This window comes from Carlito syrichta, unplaced genomic scaffold (genome assembly GCF_000164805.1).
Source record: "Carlito syrichta isolate Samal-C Ts95f unplaced genomic scaffold, Tarsius_syrichta-2.0.1 Scaffold303983, whole genome shotgun sequence".
In the NCBI taxonomy this organism is placed as follows: domain Eukaryota; kingdom Metazoa; phylum Chordata; class Mammalia; order Primates; family Tarsiidae; genus Carlito; species Carlito syrichta.
In genome coordinates this window covers 827872-852022 of record NW_007248079.1, presented here as the reverse complement: position 1 = coordinate 852022, position 24151 = coordinate 827872, and the positions used below count along the sequence as shown (strand labels likewise).

The 24151-nt window shown below is 34.2% G+C and overlaps 1 protein-coding gene across 4 annotated transcripts in view; it reads left to right on the top strand.

The window, feature by feature from the left end:
* Positions 1-24151, top strand: part of BRINP3 (BMP/retinoic acid inducible neural specific 3) — a 432045-nt gene that overhangs the window by 264993 nt on the left and 142901 nt on the right. For all 4 annotated transcript variants that reach the window (XM_008059260.2, XM_021712987.1, XM_008059262.2 and 1 more), the window contains 2 exons: positions 9504-9609; positions 17070-17306. In XM_008059260.2, coding sequence (XP_008057451.1) covers positions 9504-9609; positions 17070-17306 — 343 coding nt within the window. The remainder of the gene's footprint in view (positions 1-9503; positions 9610-17069; positions 17307-24151) is intronic.

Genomic DNA, 24151 nt, shown 5'->3' with positions numbered 1-24151 from the left:
CAACTGTCTTTTGCACATTTATTTTGTACCCTGGGACTTTGCCAAAGTCCTTTATCAGTGCAAGCAGGTTTTTGACAGATTCTTTTGGATTTTCAAGGTATGGGATCATATCATCAGCAAAGAGGGATAACTTGGCTTGCTCTTTTCCTATTTGGATACCCCTGATTTCCTTCTCTTGTCTAATTGCCTGAGCTAGGACTTCCAACACAATATTGAACAAGAAGGATGAGAGTGGGCACCCTTGTCATCTTGGAGTTTTCAGGGGAAATATTTCTAGTTTCTTCCCATTTAGCAATATATTAGCCATGGGTTTGTCATAGATGGCTCTTACTATTTTGAGGTATGTTTCTTCTATACCTAGGTGCTTGAGGGTTTTTATCAAGAAGGGATGCTGGATTTTATCAAAAGTTTTTTCTGCATCTAATGAGATACTCACTTGGTTCTTGTTTTTTTACATCTGTTGACGTATTTAATTACATTTATCGTCTTGTGAATGTTGAACCAGCCCTGCATCCTGGGGATGAAGCCTACTTGGTCATGGTGGATGATTTTTGAGATGTGTTTTGGATCCAATTTACTAGAATCTTGTTGTGCATTTTTGCATCCATATTCATAAGGGATATTGGCCTGTATTTCTCTTTCTTTGTTGGATCTTTACCCAGTTTGGGTACCAGTGTGATGTTAGCTTTGTAAAATGATTTGGAGAGAATTCCATCTTTCTCAATTGCCTGGAATACTTTCAGTAGGATTGGTATCAGGTCCTCCTTGTACGTTTTGTAGGATTCTGCTGGAAAGCTATCCAGTCCACGGCTTTTTTGGTAGGTAGTTTTCTTATGACAGAGTCAGTTTCCTGGGTTGTTATTGGTCTATTTAGTGTCTCAGTGTCTTCCTGTTTTAACATGGGAAGGTTGTGTGATGTTAGATAGTCCTCCATTTCATCTAGGTTATCAAGTTTGTTTCCATACAGGTGTACATAGTAATCTCTGATAATCCTTTGTATTTCTTCGGGGTCAGTTGTGACTTGATCTTTTGTATTTTTGATTGTGCTTATTTGGACTTTTTCTCTCTTTTTCTTGGTCATTCTGGCTAGGGGCCCTTCAATCTTATTAATTCTTTCAAAGAACAAACTTTTTATTTTGTTGATGTTTTCTATGATATTTTTGTCTTCCATGTCCCGTATTTGGGCTCTTATTTTTTTGATTTCAATTCTTCTGCTAATATTGGGTTTTGGTGGTCTTCTCTTTCCAGCTCTCTTAGGTGATTTGTTAGGCTCTCCACTTGTGATCTTTCCATTTTCTTGTTGTGTGCTCATAGAGATATAAATTCCCCTCTGAGAACTGATTTCATGGCATCCCAGAGTTTTGGTAAGATGTTTCTTCATTTTCATTTGTTCCCAGGAATCTTTCAATTTCTTCCTTGATTTCAGCATTGACTCAGTCATTGCTCAGCATCATGCTGTTTAGTGTCCAAGTCTTTGTGGAGTTTGTGGAAATGTTGTTGGTTTTGATATTTATTTTTGTTCTACTGTGGCCAGAGAATGCGCATGGCAAGATTTCAATCTTATGAAATTTGCATATGCTTGATTTATGGCCAAGGATGTGATTGGTCTTGGATTATGTTCCCTGTGGTGATGAGTAGAATGTATAATCTGTGCTTATTGAGTGGAATAATCTGTAGGTATCCACTAAGTCCATGTGGTCAAAGGTCAAGTTTAGGTTCCAGATCTCCTTGTTGATTTTTTGCATCGATGGTCTATCTAGGGCTGTCAGTGGGCTATTCAGTCCCTTGCTATAATAGTGTTAGAGTCAATATCTTTTTTTAGTTTATTTACTAGTTGCTTTGTAAATGCTGGTGCTCCTGTGTTGGGTGCATATATGTTTAAGATGGATATTTCTTATTGATGGATTGAAACTTTTATCATTATGTAGTGTCCTTTTGCATCTTTTTAAATTTTTGATAGCTTAAAGGTTGTTTTGTCTCATATTAAGATTGCAACTCTTGCCTTCTTTGGTGACCCATTTGCCTGGAAACTTGTTTTCCATCCTTTAACTTTGAGTCTGTGTGTGTCCCTGGTAGTGAGATGAGTCTTCTGGATGCAACAAATAATTGGGGTCATGGTTTCTTATCCAGTCCATAATTCTGTGCCTTTTCAGTGGTGTATTTAGTCCTTTCACATTCAGACTGATTATTGAAATATGATTGCTTATCCCTGTCATGAGGTTCTTATAAAGTTTTTCTTTGCTTGTTTTCTTTTAGTTGGTCAATATATGCATGTGTTTTCCAGTTTCTTGTTGTGCTCTATTCTCTGTTGATTTTGTGCTCTGTTGTTCTTTTGGGGGGTGTGTGATGATTCTTTCTTCTTTCTTTCTTCTGTGCTTAATACCTTTTTAAGTGTCTCCTGTAGAGCTGGTCTGGAAGCTGCAACATCTCTTAGGGATTGGATGTCTGGGAAGGATTTTAATTCTCCATCACTGATGAAGCTGAACTTGGCTGGATAGGAAATTCTTAGCTGAAATTGTTTTCCTTTGAGAAATTTGAATATAGGGCTCTAGTTTCTTCTTGCTTGTAGTGTTTCTGCCAATAGGTCTGCTGCTATTCTGATTGGTTTTCCCCAGTAGGTAGTCTGACCTTTCTCTCTTGCTCCCTTTAGTATTTTTTCTTTTGTGCCTCCTTGTGTAGGTGAATTACTATGTGTCTCAGGGTTGGTCTTCTCATTTGATGTCTCATGGAGTTTCTCTGTATCTCTTGTGCTTGGTGGGTCACACCTCTGGTGGGATGGGGAAAGTCTTCTTGGATTACCTTCTGGAATACTTGTTCCAAGTTGTTCTCACTTTCCCTTTCTTCTTCTGGGATACCAATCAGGCATTGGTTTGGCCTCTTGATATATTCACACATCTCTTGTAGGCTCTGTTATTTCTTTCTGAATCTTCTTTCTATGTTTTTTACAGATCGTGTTAATTCCATGTTCTGGTCTTCAAGTTCTGTGATTCTTTCTATAGCTAGATTCATTCTGCGTTCCATGCTTGTCATCTTGTTATTTATTTCCTGGATGAAATTTTTTATTGCCAGAATCTCTGTTACAAGTTCTTTCAGTGTTGCATCTTCTCTTTCTTGAGTCTTATTCACTCTTTCCAACCATTCTCTGATCCCTGTTGTATTCTGGGACCAGTTGCTGGTGACTTCCATTGTTTGGGTACCAAGGTCTGATTTCTCAAGAGTTTTGTCTTCGGTAGACTTGGAATTGCCTGACATCTTCCTTTGATTTTTCCTCATTTGTGACAAATCTCTTGTTTTTTTTTTTTCTCTTTAGTTCTATTATTCAGTGTCAGTGGGAGAGGCTTTCCCTTCTGATGTTTGTTCCATCCTCTATTCTTCCCTGAACTGGGCTCTGGATTTGTTCTATTTTGAAATAGGATGGTGGATGGGTAGCTTTGTGGTCTCTTGTAGTTTCTGAATTCTGAGTAAAGAGGGGGATGGGGTGCTAGAAGTCAGATACTACTTGAAAATTAAAATGTTTACTTATTGTGGTATGTTTTCCCTGAGATCCACTCCCCACCACCACTCTATATGATGATGCAAAGCAGAAACCAACCCACACTAGAAAACAATCTACAATAACAATAAAGCGAGATAAAATAAACCACAACAATCCAAGAAAACTAAACACACACACACATGCCTAGTATAAAGTGAATAGAGAAGAAAGACAAAAAGACCGAAGGGGAGAGAATAAGAAAAAAGAAAACAGAGAGAGAGAAAAAAAGCCGGGGGATTCAGGTGGAACCCTCACACATATATTGACACACCCCTTAAATTATAAAAAATGAATATAAAAAACCCAGAAGAACAAAAGAGCAAAAACCAACAACAAAATCAAAAGATGAACACTCAATCATTCACATACACACATAAACAGAGAATGACAAATAAAAACAGAAAGAAACAGAGAAAGAAAAGAAAAAAAACTGGGAAGGGAATGCAGGTCAAAGTCTCACATACACATTCATGTGCAAAGGAAAAATATTTTAAAAGTAAATGAACTAACAGACAGTCAGAAAATTTTTAAAATTAAAAAATAATTTTAAAAAACAAAACAGAACAAAACAAAAAACAAAGACAAAAAAATCTGTCCTCTTGTGGCAGGCTCTGTTCCATTGTTCCTCTAATCAGATATCTCCTGCAGAGCCATCTCTTTCACTCTCTCAGAAAACAAAGCAGGGACAGAGGAGGGGCAGTGGAGGTGGGTGAGGCTGTAGTCCTCCTCTCCTACTCTCATATGCTCAGGGAGCTCTCTGTTGGGGATGTACAAGATAGTCTCTTCCCCAGGTATGTACTCTCACAGAGGTTGCCCTAGCCAGGCCTATCCTGGAATGGGCTTCTCCTATTGTGACTGATGTTCAGGCTCTGTCTGGGTTTGTCCCTCTCAGTCGTGCCCCAGCTGTGTGGATCTGATGTTCAGAAGATTGCTGGGAAGGAGGGGGTTTGGGTGAGCCCCAGACTCACCACTGATCTCTTTGGAGTTCTTCCTCTCCTTTTCTGGCCACACCCTTTGTTCCATGGCTGGATCAGGGTAGGGAGTGGGGCGTCTGGAACTCAGCACTCATCAGGTCCCTCAGGTCCCTCTGAAGTTTGTGCTCTCAGGATATTTCCTCTGGACCACAATCTAGCCTGGAGTAGTCGATCTGTCATTCACAGAGATCCGATCTCTGGGCTCCATCCACAGTCCCTTCCAGCAGTTAAGTCTCTCTCCTGCTTCAATGGTAGGGGAGAGCCTGGGGCAATAGTTTGTCCATGTTGCTTAGGCAACAAGCTGGAGGTTGGGGTGGGGCTGGGTGATTCAATGCCAATCTCTGCCTGGAAAATGGTTGTTGTGGGCAGCTCCTCACCAGGCATGCATTTCTGTCTCTGGATTCCCCCATGCTTTCTCTCCAATAATCAAATCCTGCGATCCAGTGGGTCTGGTATGCCAGGTGATGGCGTGCACCAGGTGCCAGGCTCTGGGAATCAGCTGAATTCAGCAGGCTTTTCTCCGGCACGTTCTTGTAGGCAGCAGACGTTTCTGCAGTGATCTTGGGAGCTGAGCTCTAATTTCAGGGCGGTGGGGGCTTGCAGTCGCCCTCAGAGGGGGGACCCAGGTGCATGCAGTCGAGTATCCCCTCAGACGGACTTTCACGCTCCCACCAGCGCCGCCTACTCATGCAGAGTCTTTATTGTCACTTGCCTCCAGGGATATTTTTACAGCCCGACCTGTTGGCCACCATCTTAAGCTCCACCCACTTTTTTATTGTTTTAATTCTTTTTCTCTGTAGCTTCAGATTGTTTTTCTTCATCTAGTTCTTATTGGAATTGATTTTATTACTTCAATGTGCTGCTGTAGGATCAAGTATGATCATCTTGAGGCAAAAGACATCTCTAGAATGTATATGACTGTGGGGAAATTCATATAAAGTAGTAAAGATTGGTTTATTTTCAAGTAAATTATATTACTCATTTTATTTTAATCTGCATAAACTTGAATCTATACTTTTTTATATGTATATAATTACTTATGAGACATCTCTTTGAATTAGGAATGTTATTCATTTTTCTTTTACTCTCACTGTGAAATAATAGCTAGTAAGTAATTCAGTGAAACAATACAGCAAAAGTTAAAACATTGAAAAATACAGGCATTACATTTTAAATTTTACTATACTTTTGTATCTTCACTGATTTCTAACAATATATTTAAAACAAAATTCACATAAATTGTCAGCTGTAGAATAAATAACACATTTGTCATATTTAGAAGACAAATTTGCCCTAAATTGATTTTTTAAATTTTCTGTTTCTTTCCTGCCACATACTCTATAGCTCTCTTCTTCTCCTTGGTCCCTGAAGCACATGTCACTTTCCTCATGGACCACGACCCCATGTAACATCTAATAGACTCTGTCCCCTTGCTTTTAATAAGCATTTTACCACAAATAAATAATATAAACAAATTAAAACATTTTTATTTTTCTGTACTTTATTTCTCAAAACCTTGGATGCTATCAGTAGTAAATTATTGTCAGTTTTAATCATTTTTATGGCTACCTTTTGAATAACTCCTACTTTTATAGATTATACATGGAGGCCCACTAAATCAGACTTTCATATATCAACAGATAATCAAAAATTCAACTTTTTAGTGGCACATCCATGTAACTCATTTTTGGCAGAGTTAACGTCTCTACAGTAAATAGGATTTTATTTTTTCTTTTCATTTGTATTCATTTTATTATTAAAAATAAAAGATGCATGCACACATTTACATTAATAACACTTGTTCTTAATGCTAACTTTGATAACACATGCAGGGTCTTATATATAATATAATTGAACAATATTGTGTTATAGTTTGTACATGTTTATATTAAATCAGTGATCAGTGAATTGAGTTGGGTAAGATAGAGAACAAAATAAAATTATAAATATGATACGCTAAACGTTTATTATTGTATATTGTGAAAGGTGAGAGAGGAAAGCAGTACATAGAGGTAAAGACATTCAAATATTCTCTAAATGTATGTGTTATGTAATTTTCTTACATGTATTCTTTTTTTTTTTTGAGTTGGAGTCTCACTCTGTCACCCAGACTGGAATGCAGCGGCCACTCCCGGCCACCGCAGCCTCGACCTGCCGGGCTCCGGCGATCCTTCCGCCTCAGCCTTCTGAGTAGCTGCAACTACAGGCCCACTACCACGCCCAGCTAGTTTTGGGGCTCGTTTTTGCTTTATTGTAGAGACGAGGTCTCGCCAAGTTGCCCTGCGTGGGTATCGAACCCACGGGCTCAGGCAATCCACTTGCCTCGGCCTCCCAAAGTGCTGGGATTACAGACTGAGTCACCGAGCCGGGCCACATATATTCTTTGTTGTTGTTGTCGTTGTTGTTGTTTTTTTGAGTTGGAGTCTCACTCCGTCGCCCAGTGGCCGCTCCCGGCCACCGCAGCCTCGACCTGCTGGGCTCCAGCGATCCTTTCGCTTCAGCCTTCCGAGTAGCCGGAATTACAGGCATGCGCTACCACGCCCGGCTGATTTTTTGATTTGTTGTAGAGATGAAGTCTCGCTGCCCAGGCGGGTCTCGAACCGGCGGGCTCAGGCAATCCACTCACCTCAGCCTCCCAAAGGCGCGGGATAATAACATAGTAGCTATATATAAGAGACCCTCTGTGATGATATAAATAAATACTATGTATCTTCTTTTAAAAGTGAAGTGTTAGGAGGTTGCCTTCTTATTTCCAAGATTCCACATGTCAATAAATATGTGTTTGTGTATATTATTGAGGTGTGTGTGTGTTTGTGTGAGAGGTGGGTGGGAAGGCAACAGTTAAACTACATGATTGGAGAAAATAAAGATTTAAAATTACCTTAATCATTAAGTTTCTTTAAAGCTTTTTATTCTTTTGCCCTTATTCTGTTAATAATCTAAATTTAAATATTTTTAATAATAAATAAACACATAAGACATCAACTCTATATATTATTTCCCTAAACAAAATATTTAGTGTTATCACTGGGGGACAACAGGTAAGGTAAAATTCAAAGTCGGTATGGTGTTAGGGAAAAACTAACACCTTGCCGATGGCAAATCACTTTGTCAGCTGTTGCCATATACTCACAGTCAATCTTGGTTACTATTACAGACCTATTATTTAGAAAATATAATATAGTTGCCATGATATAAATTAAACATGCAATCAGTGCATCTGAGCTGCTGTGAGTCTATTCCCTTCATTGACGATCACTATACATTGATAGCCCATTCCAAATTATTAGTTCCATCTCTGACAGAACTTCTAAGATACAGACCTACATTGTCACTCCTCCTACTAGATGTTTCCACCAAAGAGAGCCAACATGTTCAAAATCAAGTTCCCTTGCATGTCGCCACAGACAACCTTTACGCTAGATACCTCAGTGGCCTTTCACTCCTCTTACCAGTGTTCATCTTTAAAGTTTCATATTCTTTTCAGTTCCTTTTTTTTTTTTAAATCTATCTTCTTTAGATAAATCTTACTGTCACTGTTTAATTCTGGCTTTCATTATCTCAAGTATGGCCTTCATGTCTTCATTGTTTCATGCTGAGAAGTGTTCCAGCATGTTGCCCCCTTCACTTTCTCTTAACTAGTGTCACTAGGTTTACACAAGAACCTGATATGTTCTGTGTATGCCTGAGAAAACAAAATAAGCAATACAGACTGAACTTGTGGAGGCTGCATTCCCATGAGAGGTGTCAGCAATACTCATGAATGAATAAATTATACAGCATGTAAGAAGGGGATAAATATTATGAAAAAGTAGCACAAGATAAGAAAGAAAAAATGGTTAAATGACATTTGAGCAAAAGCATGAAGGAAGTGAAGGAATAAGCTAGAACATTTTTTTAGGTAGAACATTTCAGGTACTGGAGGAGCAAGTCAAAGACCCCAAGGTAGGAGGCTGCCTAGTATGTTTAAGCTACCATAAAGAAACCATGGGGTTTGGGGTAGAATAAACAAGGAAAAGAAGGGAGGAGATGAATTTAGAGAGGTAACAGGGAGCTGCGCAATACTGCATCTTTCTTGATTTATAAAAGGCTCTAGCTTTTACCCTGAGTGAAATGGAAAGCCATTGCAGAATTGTAAAAAGTGAAATAAAATGGTCTGACCTGTGTTTTGCAAAGGTCATTCTTATTACTGACAAAATAATATATTGTTAAAAACACAAAAAATTACACTGTTTAAATATTAATTTAACATTTTTTAATTATCTTCAGGATAAACTTTCCATCTCATGGAATTGGTTATATTTAGTTTTCTCACCTCCACATATGAGATTCCACAAATAAGTACTAAACCTATACACTGCAAACCAAAATTGTACAGAAATGGTAAAAATAATACAAGAGGAAATCTTCAAGAAAAATTGTATGAAGCTGTTTGAATATGAGCATAATCTTAAACAAATTAGTAAAAATTGAGAAAGGAGAACTTTCTAATCCAAGTGTGAGAGGGGAGGGTGTTGTATAAGCAAAGAAACAGAATTAATAATCTACCTATGGAGAGAAGTGGGACAGACAGAAGTCAAACAGAAAGCTTAAACTTTTATACTGCAGCAAAAGAGGAAAAAAGCCTAGATTTTTTAAATAGAAGAACAAAATAACTTTTTAGACATAATCCCTCCTCCTTAAGGAGCATGCCCTTACTACATCATGGGTAAAAATCAGTGGTCTTATGAGTTATGCTTGTGACCAAAGAGGACTTCCGTTATTTTTCTACAAGATTTATGCCTAACTAAGGGAAAGAAAATGAGGTTCAAGACAAAGGGAGTTATTGCTCTCCCCTGTGCTTAAGTGTGTGTATTGTTGGTATGTATCAGATTCAAGACCTTTCAGTGATATTTATTGTCAAACATATATTATTAGTGTGTGACAACTACACTGAACCAAAAAGACATTGTAAAGTCTGATTTATATAACAAAGTTGATGTTTTGTTTGTCAGGTGACAGAAACACGAACGGGTCCTCTTGGCTGCAGTAACTATGACAACCTGGATTCTGTCAGTTCTGTTCTGGTCCAGAGTCCTGAGAATAAGATTCAGTTGCAAGGTATGTAGGTGAAACATACATCCAGGCTCATAAATTCTCTATGAACCTGGATAATAATTGTTCAATTGTGATTTTTTAAAAAAATTAAGCTGTGTATAAATTACTAGCCTACTGAAACTTTCTTAAAAGACTAATTTCATAATTTTTGACTGATATAAACATTCTAGACACTTTTTTATCAAATTAAGTAACACAAAAATTAAAAACTAATTCTGATAATATTTTTCTTATATACAGTGATCACTGTCAATATGTAGCAGTGTCTTCATAGGCTTTTCTGAACTTTGTTATTTATTTTTTATGATTTCTTATGAAAGTTGTAACCATCTTTACGCTTACTGCAAAATGTACTATTGCTATTTTAAATTTAACCTAATGTGGCACTCAAGGCAGCATTTGTCTTCTGATAAATAGAAATGTACTTGAGAATATATTTGTACAATACTTACATTCACATTATTTTCTTTTTAAAGATAGATTTTGTAATAATAATTCATTTTCTTTTACTACCATATTTTATTAGATAATTCAATAGAGACTATTTTATTCATAATAATTTTTAACAAATACAATAGCTATACATATTTGCTCATTTTTATAGACAAGAACAGGTTATGAATACACATATTTAAACATTAATAATTGAACAAGTGCAGAAAAACCATTGTGGTGACACTATTGCCTACATTAAGTTGACTGATCAAAGAGGTGATTTTGAGTTGTTATTATCTACTGCACCTTTTGGAACTGCATGAGTTAGAGCTGCATTTATATTATTAAGATTTTTTGGTATTTTTACATAAAATGCTTAAAAGTTTTAGAAATCTCACTATTTTTTTTTCAGCTTTTCAATTTTGAAAAATGTATCAGCATTGAGTTATTTAAATTTATCCTAAACAATAAATAAACATCATTTATCTGGAATGGGATAAAAATTACAAAGTATTTAAATATTTTAAGTTTAAATGCTACCCAAAATATCAAAAACAATTTTTAGATTTAAATTTGTTGAAATATTATCTCTAATTTAAATGAAAATACCATATACCAATATTACTTGTAATTCTCTACTTCTTACTCCTTTTTACTCCACGGACTAACTTTCCATCAGAATATTAATTTTGATCTAAAAGAACTACACAGCATCTGTTGTTGTTTGTTTTATTAATGAAAAAAATAACTACAAATGTTTATAGTTATTTTCTTGTCTATTTCAATTAGTTTATTATAAAAATTATTTATTAACAGGTTTATTGATTTTTGTCTGCAAATAACTGTTCAGTTTTCAGAATATTATGTTATTTTTAAAAACCCTCAGCCTCGTATCTGTCTTAAAAAATTTACACAAGGAATACATGGATTAATACTTCTTTTTTGTGTAATTATTATTTCTACTTTTGTGAATTAATGCAACTCAGAAATCTTCATCTCTATTTTTCATTTTTTTCCTTTTTTTCAGGTCTATATTTTTAATTGTCTGGTGCAACTTTATACACTTGAGTATACAAAGCTGGATTTAACTGTTTGTTTAACTTTAAGATCTGACTTTGCCAATATGATTACAGAACATACATTTTTCAGAAATTGCAAGTCATATCTACACCTTTAAATTTTTATTGTTTAACTTTTTACAACTTTAAATTTTTGATAAACTATATTTAAGGTATATGATGAAAAAGTAATTATAAGAAATTATTGGCAAAAATATATTGAAATATTGATATTTCAATTCTTTCAACCCCTTACCAGTATAACATATCAAACAAGGTGCCTCTGAGTGAAAGGGTAACAGGAGCGATTAAAAGTTATTTATTATGTTAGATAGTGACTTTTTGGCAAAATTCATAGACATTGAGAGAATGATTGATCCATATGACTGAGTTACAAATTATTTTCCAGATCCATGGGTTCCCAAGTTTTATTTCAGCAAAATGGACACAAGATTAGGCTATTTTCAGATAAATGATTAGATGTAATATTTAGTAATGGGTCAATATGCAATTTACTTTTACTTTTAACAAGAATTGAATGATATTACTATTTTTATTGCTATTTATTATTTTAATATAATAAATTTTGTCAGTGGTTACATATTTAAAGATGAAACACAAGAAAATAATTTACACTGAACTGTCATTCTATCCAAAACGAAACCCTCATATACTAACACCAAAAGAACTACTCATTCATTAAAGTCATGTGTTCTAAACAAACTGATATTTGTTTTAAGAAATTTTTTTAATGACATGCAAGAAGTTTAATTCTATTGAATTTTATACCACTAATTATTATAATAATTTATGCCAGAAAGATTTTCAAAGAGATTTTCATATCAAAAATCATTTATAGTATACCTAATAAAATAATATTTTATATTTTTTACATTTTCAGGAAATATATATATATTTCAAGTTATTTATTTTAGTAGAAGGGAAGTATGACCGTGAATAAGAAAAGATGTTTATGCATAAAAATACATTACTTTGTAACAAAGTATTAGAGCAAATGGAATAAAATTATGACTTTAAGGAGGAAATGTATATATGTGTGTATACATATATCTTATTTATACATATTTATATATATTTTATATCTATATATCTAGATACCACTATTTTAAAAAAGATATTAGTCACCAAATAACAAGGATCAGTACATATATATTTCATAAGTACATATATAAATGTGATGTGATATTTTTATTTAAGATTGCATATTGATAATGCAATAGAATTTACCTACTTTGAGCCTATTAAATGTATTGTAAAAATTTTAGATGACAACTTAATCATATCCAAGAAAATGCTTAGTTTTTCAAAACTATTTTTTGTAGAACATAATCAAAAGAGCATTGAAGAACACTGATCAGGAGGTCATCTTCACTTAACTGTTTGTCTTGTCATAGCATGTACTTGCATGATACAATTTATTTTTTTCAGGTCCCTCATCATATTTCTAAAATTATTTTATATTTATTTATCAAATATTACTTCTTTTTGCTGTCTTCTCTGATTCTAGAATACAATATAATGTATTTTATATTTTTCTTAATGACATTCTTCTATTCTGTTTTCTGTATTTTATATATTTTTGTCTTTTTATTATATTTAATATAGCTCTTTTTTGTATTTCATTATTTTTCAATGTCTATTGAACTGTTAAATTCGATTTCTTCTTAACTCCAATTTATGCATTTTATATTATTTATAATTTTAATTATGTGCCACCTTATCTATTTTGTCGTTAATTTTTTCATGTAACTGAAATTAATTTATAGTTTCTGTTTGATAATCTTGATATTGCTTCTTGCTCTGTTTTTTGTTTTTTTGTTTTTTTGAGACACGGTCTCACGTTGTCACCCAGGCTGAAGTGCACAGCCTTGACCTTCTAGACTCAAGTAATTCTTCTGCCTGAGCCTCCCGAGTAGCTGGGAATACAGACACACACCACCATTCCCGAATAACTTTTGTATTTTTTAGTAGAGATAAGCTCTCACTTTATTGCCCAGGCTGGTCTGTCCTCAAACAAGCTCCTGTCCTCAAACAATCTTCCCACCTCTGCCTACCACAGTGCTGGGATTACAGGGGAGAGCCACAGCACCCGGCCATTTCTTGACCTTTTAAATACTTCTTATATTTTTATTAAATTCTGCTTTTGCAGATGAAAATTGTAAACATAATTTCAAATTATTGTTAATATATTTTTTTGTTAGTAAAAATTTCTTTTGTTTCAATAGCATTTTATCCATTTTTAAATCAATCATTTGGGACTAGGCTTCAGACCTAGTGAAGGTGTGTTTCTATGTGATTGTTTGTTTTTATTACTCTTTGTGTATGTAGTACATTTGGTAGCTATAAATCGTCAGGAATTTACTATCTCTGCCATGGCTGGTTTAACCATCAATTTTTACTTTGTTACTGGTCAAAACTCTAAGAGAAATTATATGCCTAATATTGGGCTCACTCCTAAGAGATTATCTTCTTGCCAGGTAAGCCCCAGAAATTCTTACTGTTTTTTTTTTAGCCATTTAATCTCTTCAGACTATTTTAAATACTTTATCCAGGTTTTCTTGTTGTTTCCAGTGGTAAGTTTGGCTCAAAATAAACTAGTCTGTTCATACAAGAAACATCCATATTTTATTCTGTGGTTCTCGGCTTGTAGCAGTCACCCTGCCTCATATCCTGGCTTTTACAGTAAACCCTTAGGCTCAGAACTTAGCTTCCTTAAGCAATCTCTCAGCACCAAGTACCCTGCACTAATGATAGCACTGTCAATATTTTTTCTACTCACTTATTTCTGTACATGACTTTAAAAATTCCTTTTGACAACCCAAAGTCACACTAAGTTGTTAGCCAGGGCAGTCCAAGTTTTCTCTCTAGATATCAGTTTATTGTTCATGTTGGTGGTCTGGTTATGAAATTACAGTGTTTTGAGTGTCTGTTCCTAAACAACTTTTCTCATAAATCTTTATTTTTAGTGTGGTTTGACAGGTTGCATGTCTCCTTTTAACAATGTATGTATATATCATTATAGCAGAAATACTTGTATGACTAAAACTCATTATTTCTTTCCACCATTCATTTCTCCCAAAATTACTTCTCCAGCCTTCTCTGTTTCTACAAAAGCACTATCATCTTTTTAGATTGAAAGTTGCAATAATTTGATCTATGAGTTTGATAATGTTACATGAATTCTCTGATTTTTTTGTAAATTTAAAGTTAAAGTAGATCAATCATTTCCAAATATCTGGTCCACACACAATTAAAATTAAGTTAGATGTTTTGATAAAAGTACACTAATTCCTGATACTCAGTAGCAGAGACTCTGACTTATTTATCTGTTTTTAGCATTTAAAAGGAAGTTTTCAGAAGGAATAACTAGGCGTTTCTGAAGTATACAGTAATTTGATGACCCATAGGTCTAGGCAATTAAGATAATTTCTTGCTTTATCATTTTGTGCCTCTAGGTCATTTGACACATTTCACCTGCTTTACATCAAATAAAGTGCTATCTAGTAGATTCTCTTTCTTTCTCTCCTGTCACCTTAATTGCCTTTTCATCACCATTTCCTTAGTTTAGATCTTTTAAATATTCTGTCAAAACGATTTCTTTTCTCTTTTTACATTCTACTTCCAAGTGAGTACCACTCTGAGTATTCCATATGGTAAAAATCGTTTAAATCCAAATGGATTAATTCTGCTCATTTCGCCCAGAAAGAGGAATCCCAATGAAATTACTCCTAATTTATTTTTCCAAGCACTTCATTAATTGCATTCTTATAGTTCATATGCATTGAAACAATACTAGTGCTATTTTAAAAATATATACTCCACTGTTTATTTGTGTGTGGTACTGTTAATATATCATCCTTTCCCATGAGAATCCAATCTCTCAATATGGAACACTGTTTGTGTCAAATAATTATGAAATTCTATGTTTTTTATGAAAAGTTTTCATAATATTGTGAACCTAATACAATTGCTTAGTCAATTAATAGCTATCAAAACACATGTATATTTACTCTAATAGTTATTAATTAGTATTGTATAATATTATACAATTGTATAGTTGTGTTTTTTGTGTGTTTTTTGAGTTGGAGTCTCACTCTGTCGCCCAGACTGGAGTGCAGTGGCCGCTCCTGGCCACCGCAGCCTCCACCTGCTGGGCTCCGGCGATCCTTCCGCCTCAGCCTTCCAAGTAGCCAGAATTACAGGCATGCACTACCACGCCCGGCTGATTTTTTTTACTTATTGTAGAGATGAGGTCTCGCTGCCCAGGCAGGTCTCGAACCCGTGGGCTCAGGCAATTCACTCACCTCAGCCTCCCAAAGGCGTGGGATTACAGGCTGAGCCACCGAGCCCAGCTATAGTTGTGTTTTTTAAAAATGTTTCTTAAACATAATGAAAATACCTTTAGAACAGTATGTGTATAGGCCTTCTTCACATTTGTTGCTTACCTACAATTCTTTTTCAAATGGGAGGTATTCAGTAAATATATATTTTATATACATATATATTTTTACTTCACTTGAAATAAAAATAAATTAAATATTGAATATATAAGTGCTAAGTTTACTTTTTCTGATAATTTGGAAAGTAATTTTTGCAATTGTCAAACTCTTTGCAAAGCAATTTTTCTCTAAATGTTAATCTATGATTTTTTTAAATCAAGCTCTATAAAAATAAAGGATCAGACAACTGTTTTTTGCTAAAAATGCAAAAAGTATAAAAAATTAATTTTGTGGTAAATAACATTTGATACTGTCAATTTTTTTTTTTTTTTAGTTTGAGACATTTTTATCTACTGATAGTTTAAATATTTAGATTTTATTCTTTTTATGTAACAAGAAATGCTAAAATTGAAACTATGTTTTCTTATAATAAATGTTTCAACCTTGCCAATCTTCGAATACTAATTTTACAGCTTTTCTGATATATTTTATAAGAGATAACAACTTTACCAAATTTGTATCTAGAAAAGTAATGAACTAGCCGGGCTCGGTGGCTCAGCCTGTAATCCCGCGCTTTGGGAGGCTGAGGTGAGTGGATTGCCTGAGCCCGCGGGTTTGAGACCCGCCTGGGCAACTTGGCGAGACCTCATCTCTACAATAAATCTAAAAATTAGCTGGCGTGGTAGCACGCGCCTGTAGGTCCGGCTACTCGGAAGGCAGAGGCGGAAGGATCGCCGGAGCCCAGCGGGTCGAGGCTGCGGAGGCCGGGAGCGGCCTGCTGCACTCCAGTCTGGGCGACGGAGTGAGACTCCAACTCAAAAAAAAAGAAAAGAAAAGAGAAGAAAAGAAAAGTAATGAACTATATCACTAAGGTTGTCTTTATACATGGCAAGGGGATGAACTGTGAAATAACTAATTCAGTCTACCTGCTCCCTGTAGTAAGTCTTAGTGCTCACTCCTGAACAATAGAAATATAAAAGTTATGTGTTGGTAATGGTAGGAGATGAGCCTTACCAGCAAACCTTCAATGCGTCTTTTACCAATATCACAATCCATTGTATTATATTTATGTTGAAGTGGTCTGATGGTCTGAAAATAAAGTGAAAATATCTACTGTTGTAAAATAAATGCATGTGTGAATTTTCAAAGTTATAGAAAAATAGGCTCTGTCTATATTATGTAAAAATAACCAGATATTCTGATCAATTACATCAATGAGCCAATCAAGTTTCAAAAACAAAATCAGACAGTCTGAGATATTAATTATCTCCATGAATAATTATCTTTGTTTATTAGATTCCATATTCATGGAGTCAGAATATGTTAAAAAATTATAAATACTTGCAATATTGCAGACTTAGATTCTTTCTAATGATAGTTTTTAAAATATAGACATTCAGAATTCAATATACTAAAATTTGTACTGTTTTCATTGACTATTGCAAATACATGTTTCACTTTTCTCTTCTTTTTATTTTGCTTTTCTTAATTGATTTGTTTGTTCTTCAAGGGCTTCAAGTACTCCTTCCAGACTATCTTCAGGAACGTTTTGTGCAAGCTGCTTTAAGCTACATTGCTTGCAATTCAGAAGGAGAGTTTATCTGCAAGGACAATGACTGCTGGTGTCAGTGTGGTCCCAAATTTCCAGAATGCAACTGCCCCTCCATGGACATTCAAGCCATGGAAGAGAATCTTCTTCGAATAACTGAAACCTGGAAAGTCTATAACAGTGACTTTGAGGAATCAGGTAAAACATATATTTTAATCTAACACGTTTACAGTTTTACAAAAAACAAATGTTGAAAAGGCTATTTTACTCTTTTGGAAAACACTATTACATGGTTTGGAAGGGTATTTCTTTATTTATTTTTCAAAAGGACATTTATTATTAGTTATTCAGTATTTAGCTAAAAAAATAATTTCTCTTTGTATATTGTTATCTGCTATTGGCACTAAAGGCTAGCCTGCTTTGGAGTTAATGTAATTAACTGGTAATTTAATAAAGAAAACTCTTGCCTTTCTAGATGCAAGAGTTTATCGTTTATCTTCTGATGCCTCTCTGTACTTTTATAGTGATTCCTGATTTTTACTTCTGTGGCAAAATGTGGATAGCATTTGTTCTATACCTGCTTTACATTAACTTGATTCTTATGAGTATTCATTTTCACTTATTATTTTTATAATAAAATTTGTATCAATTTTTTAAATGACATTTTGTGGGTTTTATTATATGATTTTACATTGAGGTAAAATACGCATATTAACCATTTGTAAATGTGCCTTTAATATGTAAGTATATCTTACATTTTTAAGGGTACATAACAAATAGATGTCTATTATTTCCCTTCTTTCACCCCCTTGCCCTTTCCCTCCCCACCCACACACTTTCCAGCTTCTGATAACCACCATTCTTCTCTCCATCTTCATAAAATCCACATTTTAGTCCCTGCATATGAGTGAAAACATGTCATGTTTATTTTTCTATGCTTGACTTATTTCACTTCATATAATGACCTCCAGCTCCATTCATGTTGCTGTAAATGACAAGATGTCATTCTTTCCATTGCCAAATAATATTCCATTATATCTGTACATCAAGTTTTCTTTATCCATTTATCCATTTATGGGCAGTTAGGTTGATTCCATATTATCCCTATTGTGAATAGTGTTGCACTAAACATGGGAAGGAAGGTAACTCTTTAATAACATTAATTTTCTTTCTTTTGGCTATATCCTCAACAGTGGGATTGCTGGATCATATGGTAGTTCCATTTCTAGTTTTTGAGGAACCTCCATGTTGTTCTCTACAGTGACTGTACTAACTTACACTTCACCAATATTGTACAAGAACTCCACTTTTCCACATCCTTACCATCATCCATTATTGCCTACTGTTTGATACAAGCAATTTTAAGAGGGGTGAAATGATATTTTATTGTGATTTTGATTTGCATTTTTCTGGTGATGAGTCATTTTGAGTATTTTTTTTTCATTTACCTGTTAGCCATTTGTATGTCTCCTTTTGAGAACTATCTGTTCAGATCTTTTGCCTCTTTTTTTTTTTTTTTTTTTTTTTTGAGTCGGAGTCTCACTCTGTCACCCAGGCTTGAGCGCAGTGGCATCCTCACAGCCACTGCAGCCTTGACCTGCTGGACTGTCAATCCTTCCGCCTCAGTCTTCCAAGTAGCTGAAACTACAGATGCAGGCCACCACACCCAGCTAATTTTTTGTTTTATTTATTGTAGGGGGCGAAGTCTCACCAAGGTGCACAGGCTGGTCTCAAACCCCTGGACTCAGTCAATACTCTTGCCTTGGACTCCCAAAATGCTGGTTTTACAGACTTGAGCCACCATGTCCAACCCTGCCTCATTTCTAATTAGATTTTTTTAAATTCTATTGAGTTGTTTGAGCTCCTTACACATTCTGCTTTTTAATTCTTTGTCAGCTCTATAGTTTACAAATATTTTCTCTCATTCTGTGGGTTGTGTCTTAACTTTGTTGATTATTTCCTTTGCTATGCAGAAGCTTTTAGCTTGAAGTAATGCCAATGGTCTATTTTTGCTTTGGTTACCTGACCTTTTGAGGTGCTATAGAAAAGAGTTTGCCAATAACAATATCCAAGAATGTTTCTCCAATGTTTTCTTCTATAAGTTTAATAGTTTTAGGTGGTAAAATTTTTAATCCATTTTATTTGTTTTTTGTGTAGGATGAGATGCAAAAGTCTAGTTTCATTTTGCTGCTTATGGTTGTTCAGTTTTTCTGGCACAATTTATTGAAAAGACTGTCCTCATCCCATTGTATGTTCTTGGTATCTTTGTCAAAGTTGAATTGGTGTAATTGTGTGGGTTTATATCTGGGTTCTTTATTCTCTTTCATTGATCCATGTGTCTATTTTTATGCCAGTATGATGCTGTTTTGGTTAATATAACTATGTAGTAAATTTTGAAGTCAAGTGATTCCTATTGCTGTGTTTTATTACTCAGGATTGTTTTGGCTCATTGGGTCTTTTGTGATTTCCCATAAGCTTTCCGATTTTTAAAAATATTTTTTGTGAAGAATTTCATTGATATATAGTAGGGATTTCATTGAATCTGTACATTGCTTTGGGTAGGATTGTCATTTTAACAACATTAATTCTTCCAATTTTTGAGCAAACCTTTAGTTAGATTGATTTCTAGGTATTTTATATTTGGTAGCTATTTTAAACAAAATTGCTTTATTGATTTCTGTTTTAGATTTTGGGCTGTGACATATATAAATGCTACTGATTTTTATTAGATTTAGTATCCTCCAACTTAACTGAAATTGTTTATCAGTTCTAAAAATATTTTGGTGGGGTATTTAGGTTTTTCTGGGAATAAAATTATGTTGTGATCAGCATTAGTTTGCGTTCTTCCTTTACAATCTGTTTGCCTTTCATTTGTTTCTCTTGCCTAATTGCTCTGGTCAGGACTTTCAGTGTTATGCTAAATAATACTGGTAAAGCCTCCTTGTCTTGTTCCAGTCCTTAGAGGAAAGGTTTTCAGTATTTCTTTATTCAGCACAATGTTATCTTTGAATTAATCATATTTGACTGCTTTTATTTTGAGGCTTATTCTTTGTATGCCAATTTTGATGAGAGTTTTTATTATTAAAAGTGTTATATATTATTTTATTTATTTGAGTTTATTATAAAGATGTAGGAGGGTACAAGTCAGGATTAGGTACATAAGTCACCTACGTGCAGGTGAAGTTTGGATCTCCAAACTGGTTCTTCCTTCCGCTGGTTTAGAACCAGGTACCCTTTGTATTGTTACATGCCCCCCCACCCTTGGGCAGTGTCCTGCAATTGCCATTACCTCCCTTGTGCTATGGTGATTAAGGTTCAGGTCCCATTTATGAGTGAGAACATGTGGCATTCATTGTTTCCGTGATAGATCACTAAATATGATATCCAATTTGCTGGAAAGTCCATTATTTTGTCCTTCGTTATGGCTGCATAATATTCCATCGTATATATTTACCACAGTTTCTTTATCCAGTCTACTTTTGCTGGACAGTAAGGTTGGTTCCAAATTTTTGTTATCATGAATAGTGAAGCCATAAACGTGTGTGCTAGTGTCTTTTTGATATACCGATTTGTGTTCCTTTAGGTATATTCCCAGAAGTGGGACTCCTGTATTGCATGACAGATCAGTTTCTAGTTCCTTTGGAAATTGCCACACTATTTTCTATAGAGTTTGGTTTCGTTTGCATTCCTACCAACAGTGTAAAAGTACCTGCTTTTAGAAACTGTTGCTTTTTTTATTTATTAATGATGGTCATCTATAAAAGTTTGTTAAATGTTATCAAAAGTTTTTTGTTATCTACTGAAATGATCATTGTTTTAGTCTACTAATGTGATAAGTCGCATTTATTGAGTTGTGTATTTTAAACCATTCTTGCCCCTCCAAGATGACTCCTACTTGGTCAGGGTGAGTGACTTTTTTAATGTATTGTTCAATTTGATTTGCCTGTATTTTGTTGAAGAGTTTTGCATCTATGCTCATCAGCAATAGTGGCCTGTAGTTTTGCTTCTTGTTGTCGTTGTCTTCTAGTCTGGTTTTGCTATCAGGGTAATGGTGACCTCTTACAATAAGTATGCAAGTATTGCCTTACTCTTTCATTTTTTTGAAGAGCTTGAGTAAGATTGGTATTACTTCTGTAAATGTTTGTAGAATTCAACAATGAAGCCATCAGGTTCTGGGCATTTCTTTGATCAGAGACTTTTTTATTATGACTGTAATCTAGCTACTCATATTTGGTTTGTTGAGGTTTTCTATTTCTTTGTGTTTCAATATAGGTATGTTGCATATATGATCAGTTATTTATTCATTTCTTCTAGGTTTTCCAATTCATTGACATACAGTTGTTCATAATACTCTCTAAGAGTCTTTGTATTTCTGAGGTCTCAGTTGTGTTTCTTTTGTTATTTCTGATATTATTTATTTGTGATATATTGAATTTGGGTCTTCTCTCCTTTGTTTTTAGACAGTTAAATGTTAGTCAATTCTGTATATCTTTTCCAAAACTCAGGTTTTTATTTTGTTGATCTTTTGTATTGTTTTTAGTCTCAATTCCATTTATCTATGCTATAATATTCATTATATACTTTTTCTACTAATTTTGGGTTTAGCGTTTCTTGCTTTTCTAGTTTGTTTTAGGTGCATTGTTAGATTATTTCTTTGAAGGCTTTCTACTTTTTTGATATAGCTGCTTATTGTTAAAAATTCCCGCTTAGTACTACTTTTGCTGTGTCCCATAGGTTTTAGTATGTCGTGTTTTCATTTTTTTGTTTCTTTGCTTGTTTCAAGACATTTCTTAATTTTCTTTTTAATTTCTTCATTGACTCAATCATTTTTCATGGGCATGTTGTTTAATTTCTATGTGTTTGCATAGGTTCCAAAGTTCCTCTTAACTGATATATGCTTTTAATCTGTTGCGGTCAGAAAAGACACCCTATATGATTTCCATTTATTTGAATTTGTTCAAACTTATTTTGTGGTTTAAAATATGGCCTCTTCTGGAAAATGTTTCATGAGTGATAAAAATAATGCATATCCTTCAGCAGTTGGTGAAATGTTCCATACATGTCAGTTAGACCTATAAGTCTAGTGTGTAGTGTAAGTACACTATTTCTTTGTTGATTTTCTGTTTGGATAATCTGTCTATTAGTAAGAGTAGCTTGTTAAAACTTTCTACTATGATTGTATTTCAGTTTATCATTCCCTTTTTTTTTCTGTTATTGTTTGTTTTATACGCTTGGGAGCTCCAACATTTAACGCATAGGTATTTATAGTTGTTATATCCTCGAGATGAAATGACGCTCTCTTTTTCATTACATATCGACCATCTTTGTCTCTTTTACAATCTTAGATTTGTAGTTTAGTTTTTCTGACAGGAGTATGGCTACTTCTGCGTTTTTTCTTTCCAGTTGTGTGAAATATATTTTTCAAACTTTACTTTTGGTCTAGGTGTGTTTTTCTATATGAAATGTGATACTTGAAGGCAACATTAAGTTGGGCCTTGTTTCTTTATATGATTGAGACCATTGACACTTAGTGCTATTACTTATAACTAAGGACTTGCTACAACCATTCTGTTACTTGTTTTCTAGTTGAGACTACTATTTTCCTTTCTTACTGCCTTCTTTTGTTATTTAGTGATTTTCTCTTGCAGTATATTTTAACTTGTTTTTTTGTATGTTTGTTTATTAGTGAATCTATGACAGATTTTGTGCTGTGGTTACTATGAGGTTTACAAAGAACATCTTATAAATATAACAAGTTATTTAAAAGAGATGACTAATCTTAAATCACAAAGAAAATAATAGAAACAAAGATAAAACCATACAAATACTATACACTTCAACTTAATTGCCCCTGCATTTTGCCTTTACGTTGTCTCAATTTAGATATTTTTATATTGCCTATCACTTAACGGATTGCTGTAGTTTTTCTTGTTTTTGATAGATTTGTCTTTTTTGGCTTCACACTAGATTTGCAAGTATATTGCCCAACACAATTATAGTAGTAGAGTATTCTGGGTCTGTTTGTGTGCTTAAATTTATCGGTGGGTTTATACCTTGAGGAGTTTTAGTTTTGCATGTTAGTTCTGCTGCTTCTTATTCTTCTCCTTCTTCTTCTTCATAGGAAAGAAGAACCCCTTTTAGCATTTATTGTAAGACAGATCTTGTGGCAGTGAATTCTCAATTATCTCAGCTTTTGTTTGGGACTTTGCCTTTCCTTCATATTCGAAGGATCATTTCACTGGATATAATGTTCTTGGATGTGTATATTTTTATTTTTTATATGAACCCTTTGAAACTCTTGTTCGACTCCCCTCTGGCTTGTATGATTTCCACTGAGGACTCACTATCAGACAAATTTGAGCTGCTTTTTATGTTATTTGATTCTTTTCTGATGCTTTAGGATCCTCTTTCTCTTGACCTTTTGAGAGTTTAATTTTGAATTGCCTTGGTGTAGTCTTATCTGTGTTGAATCTTTTTGGTTTCCTTACACCTTCTTGTACCTGGATATATATCTTTCTCAAGCATTGGAACATTTTTTATTATTTTTTTAATAAGTGTTTTACTTCTTGTTCAGCACTCGTTTGAACGCCAATAATATTTAGTTTTGGGTCTTTTGAGATAATTATCTGTATCTTGGAGTTAGTGTTCTTTCTTTTTTTTTTCTGCTCCTCAGAACGTGTACTTTCTAATAGGTAGTCTTCAAGTTCAATGATTCTTTCCTCTATTTCATCCATTGTGTTGTTGAGAGCCTAAAAGAGTTCTTCAGTTTGGCAAATGTATTTCTCAGTTCCAAGATTTCTGTTTGATTTTATTTTTATTTAAATCTCATTACTAAATTTATCTAATAAATTACTAGATTGCTTTTCTGTGGTACTCTGGATATTACTGAATTTTCTCAAAGCTTCTATTTTGAATTCTTGAGAAAAGATCTCGCAAACTACCATCTTCTTTGCATCAATCAATAGATTTTTGCTTCATCATTTTTGAGATCATAGTTTTCTATTTACTGTTGTTTCTTTTGAGTGTATATCTTTGACTTTACA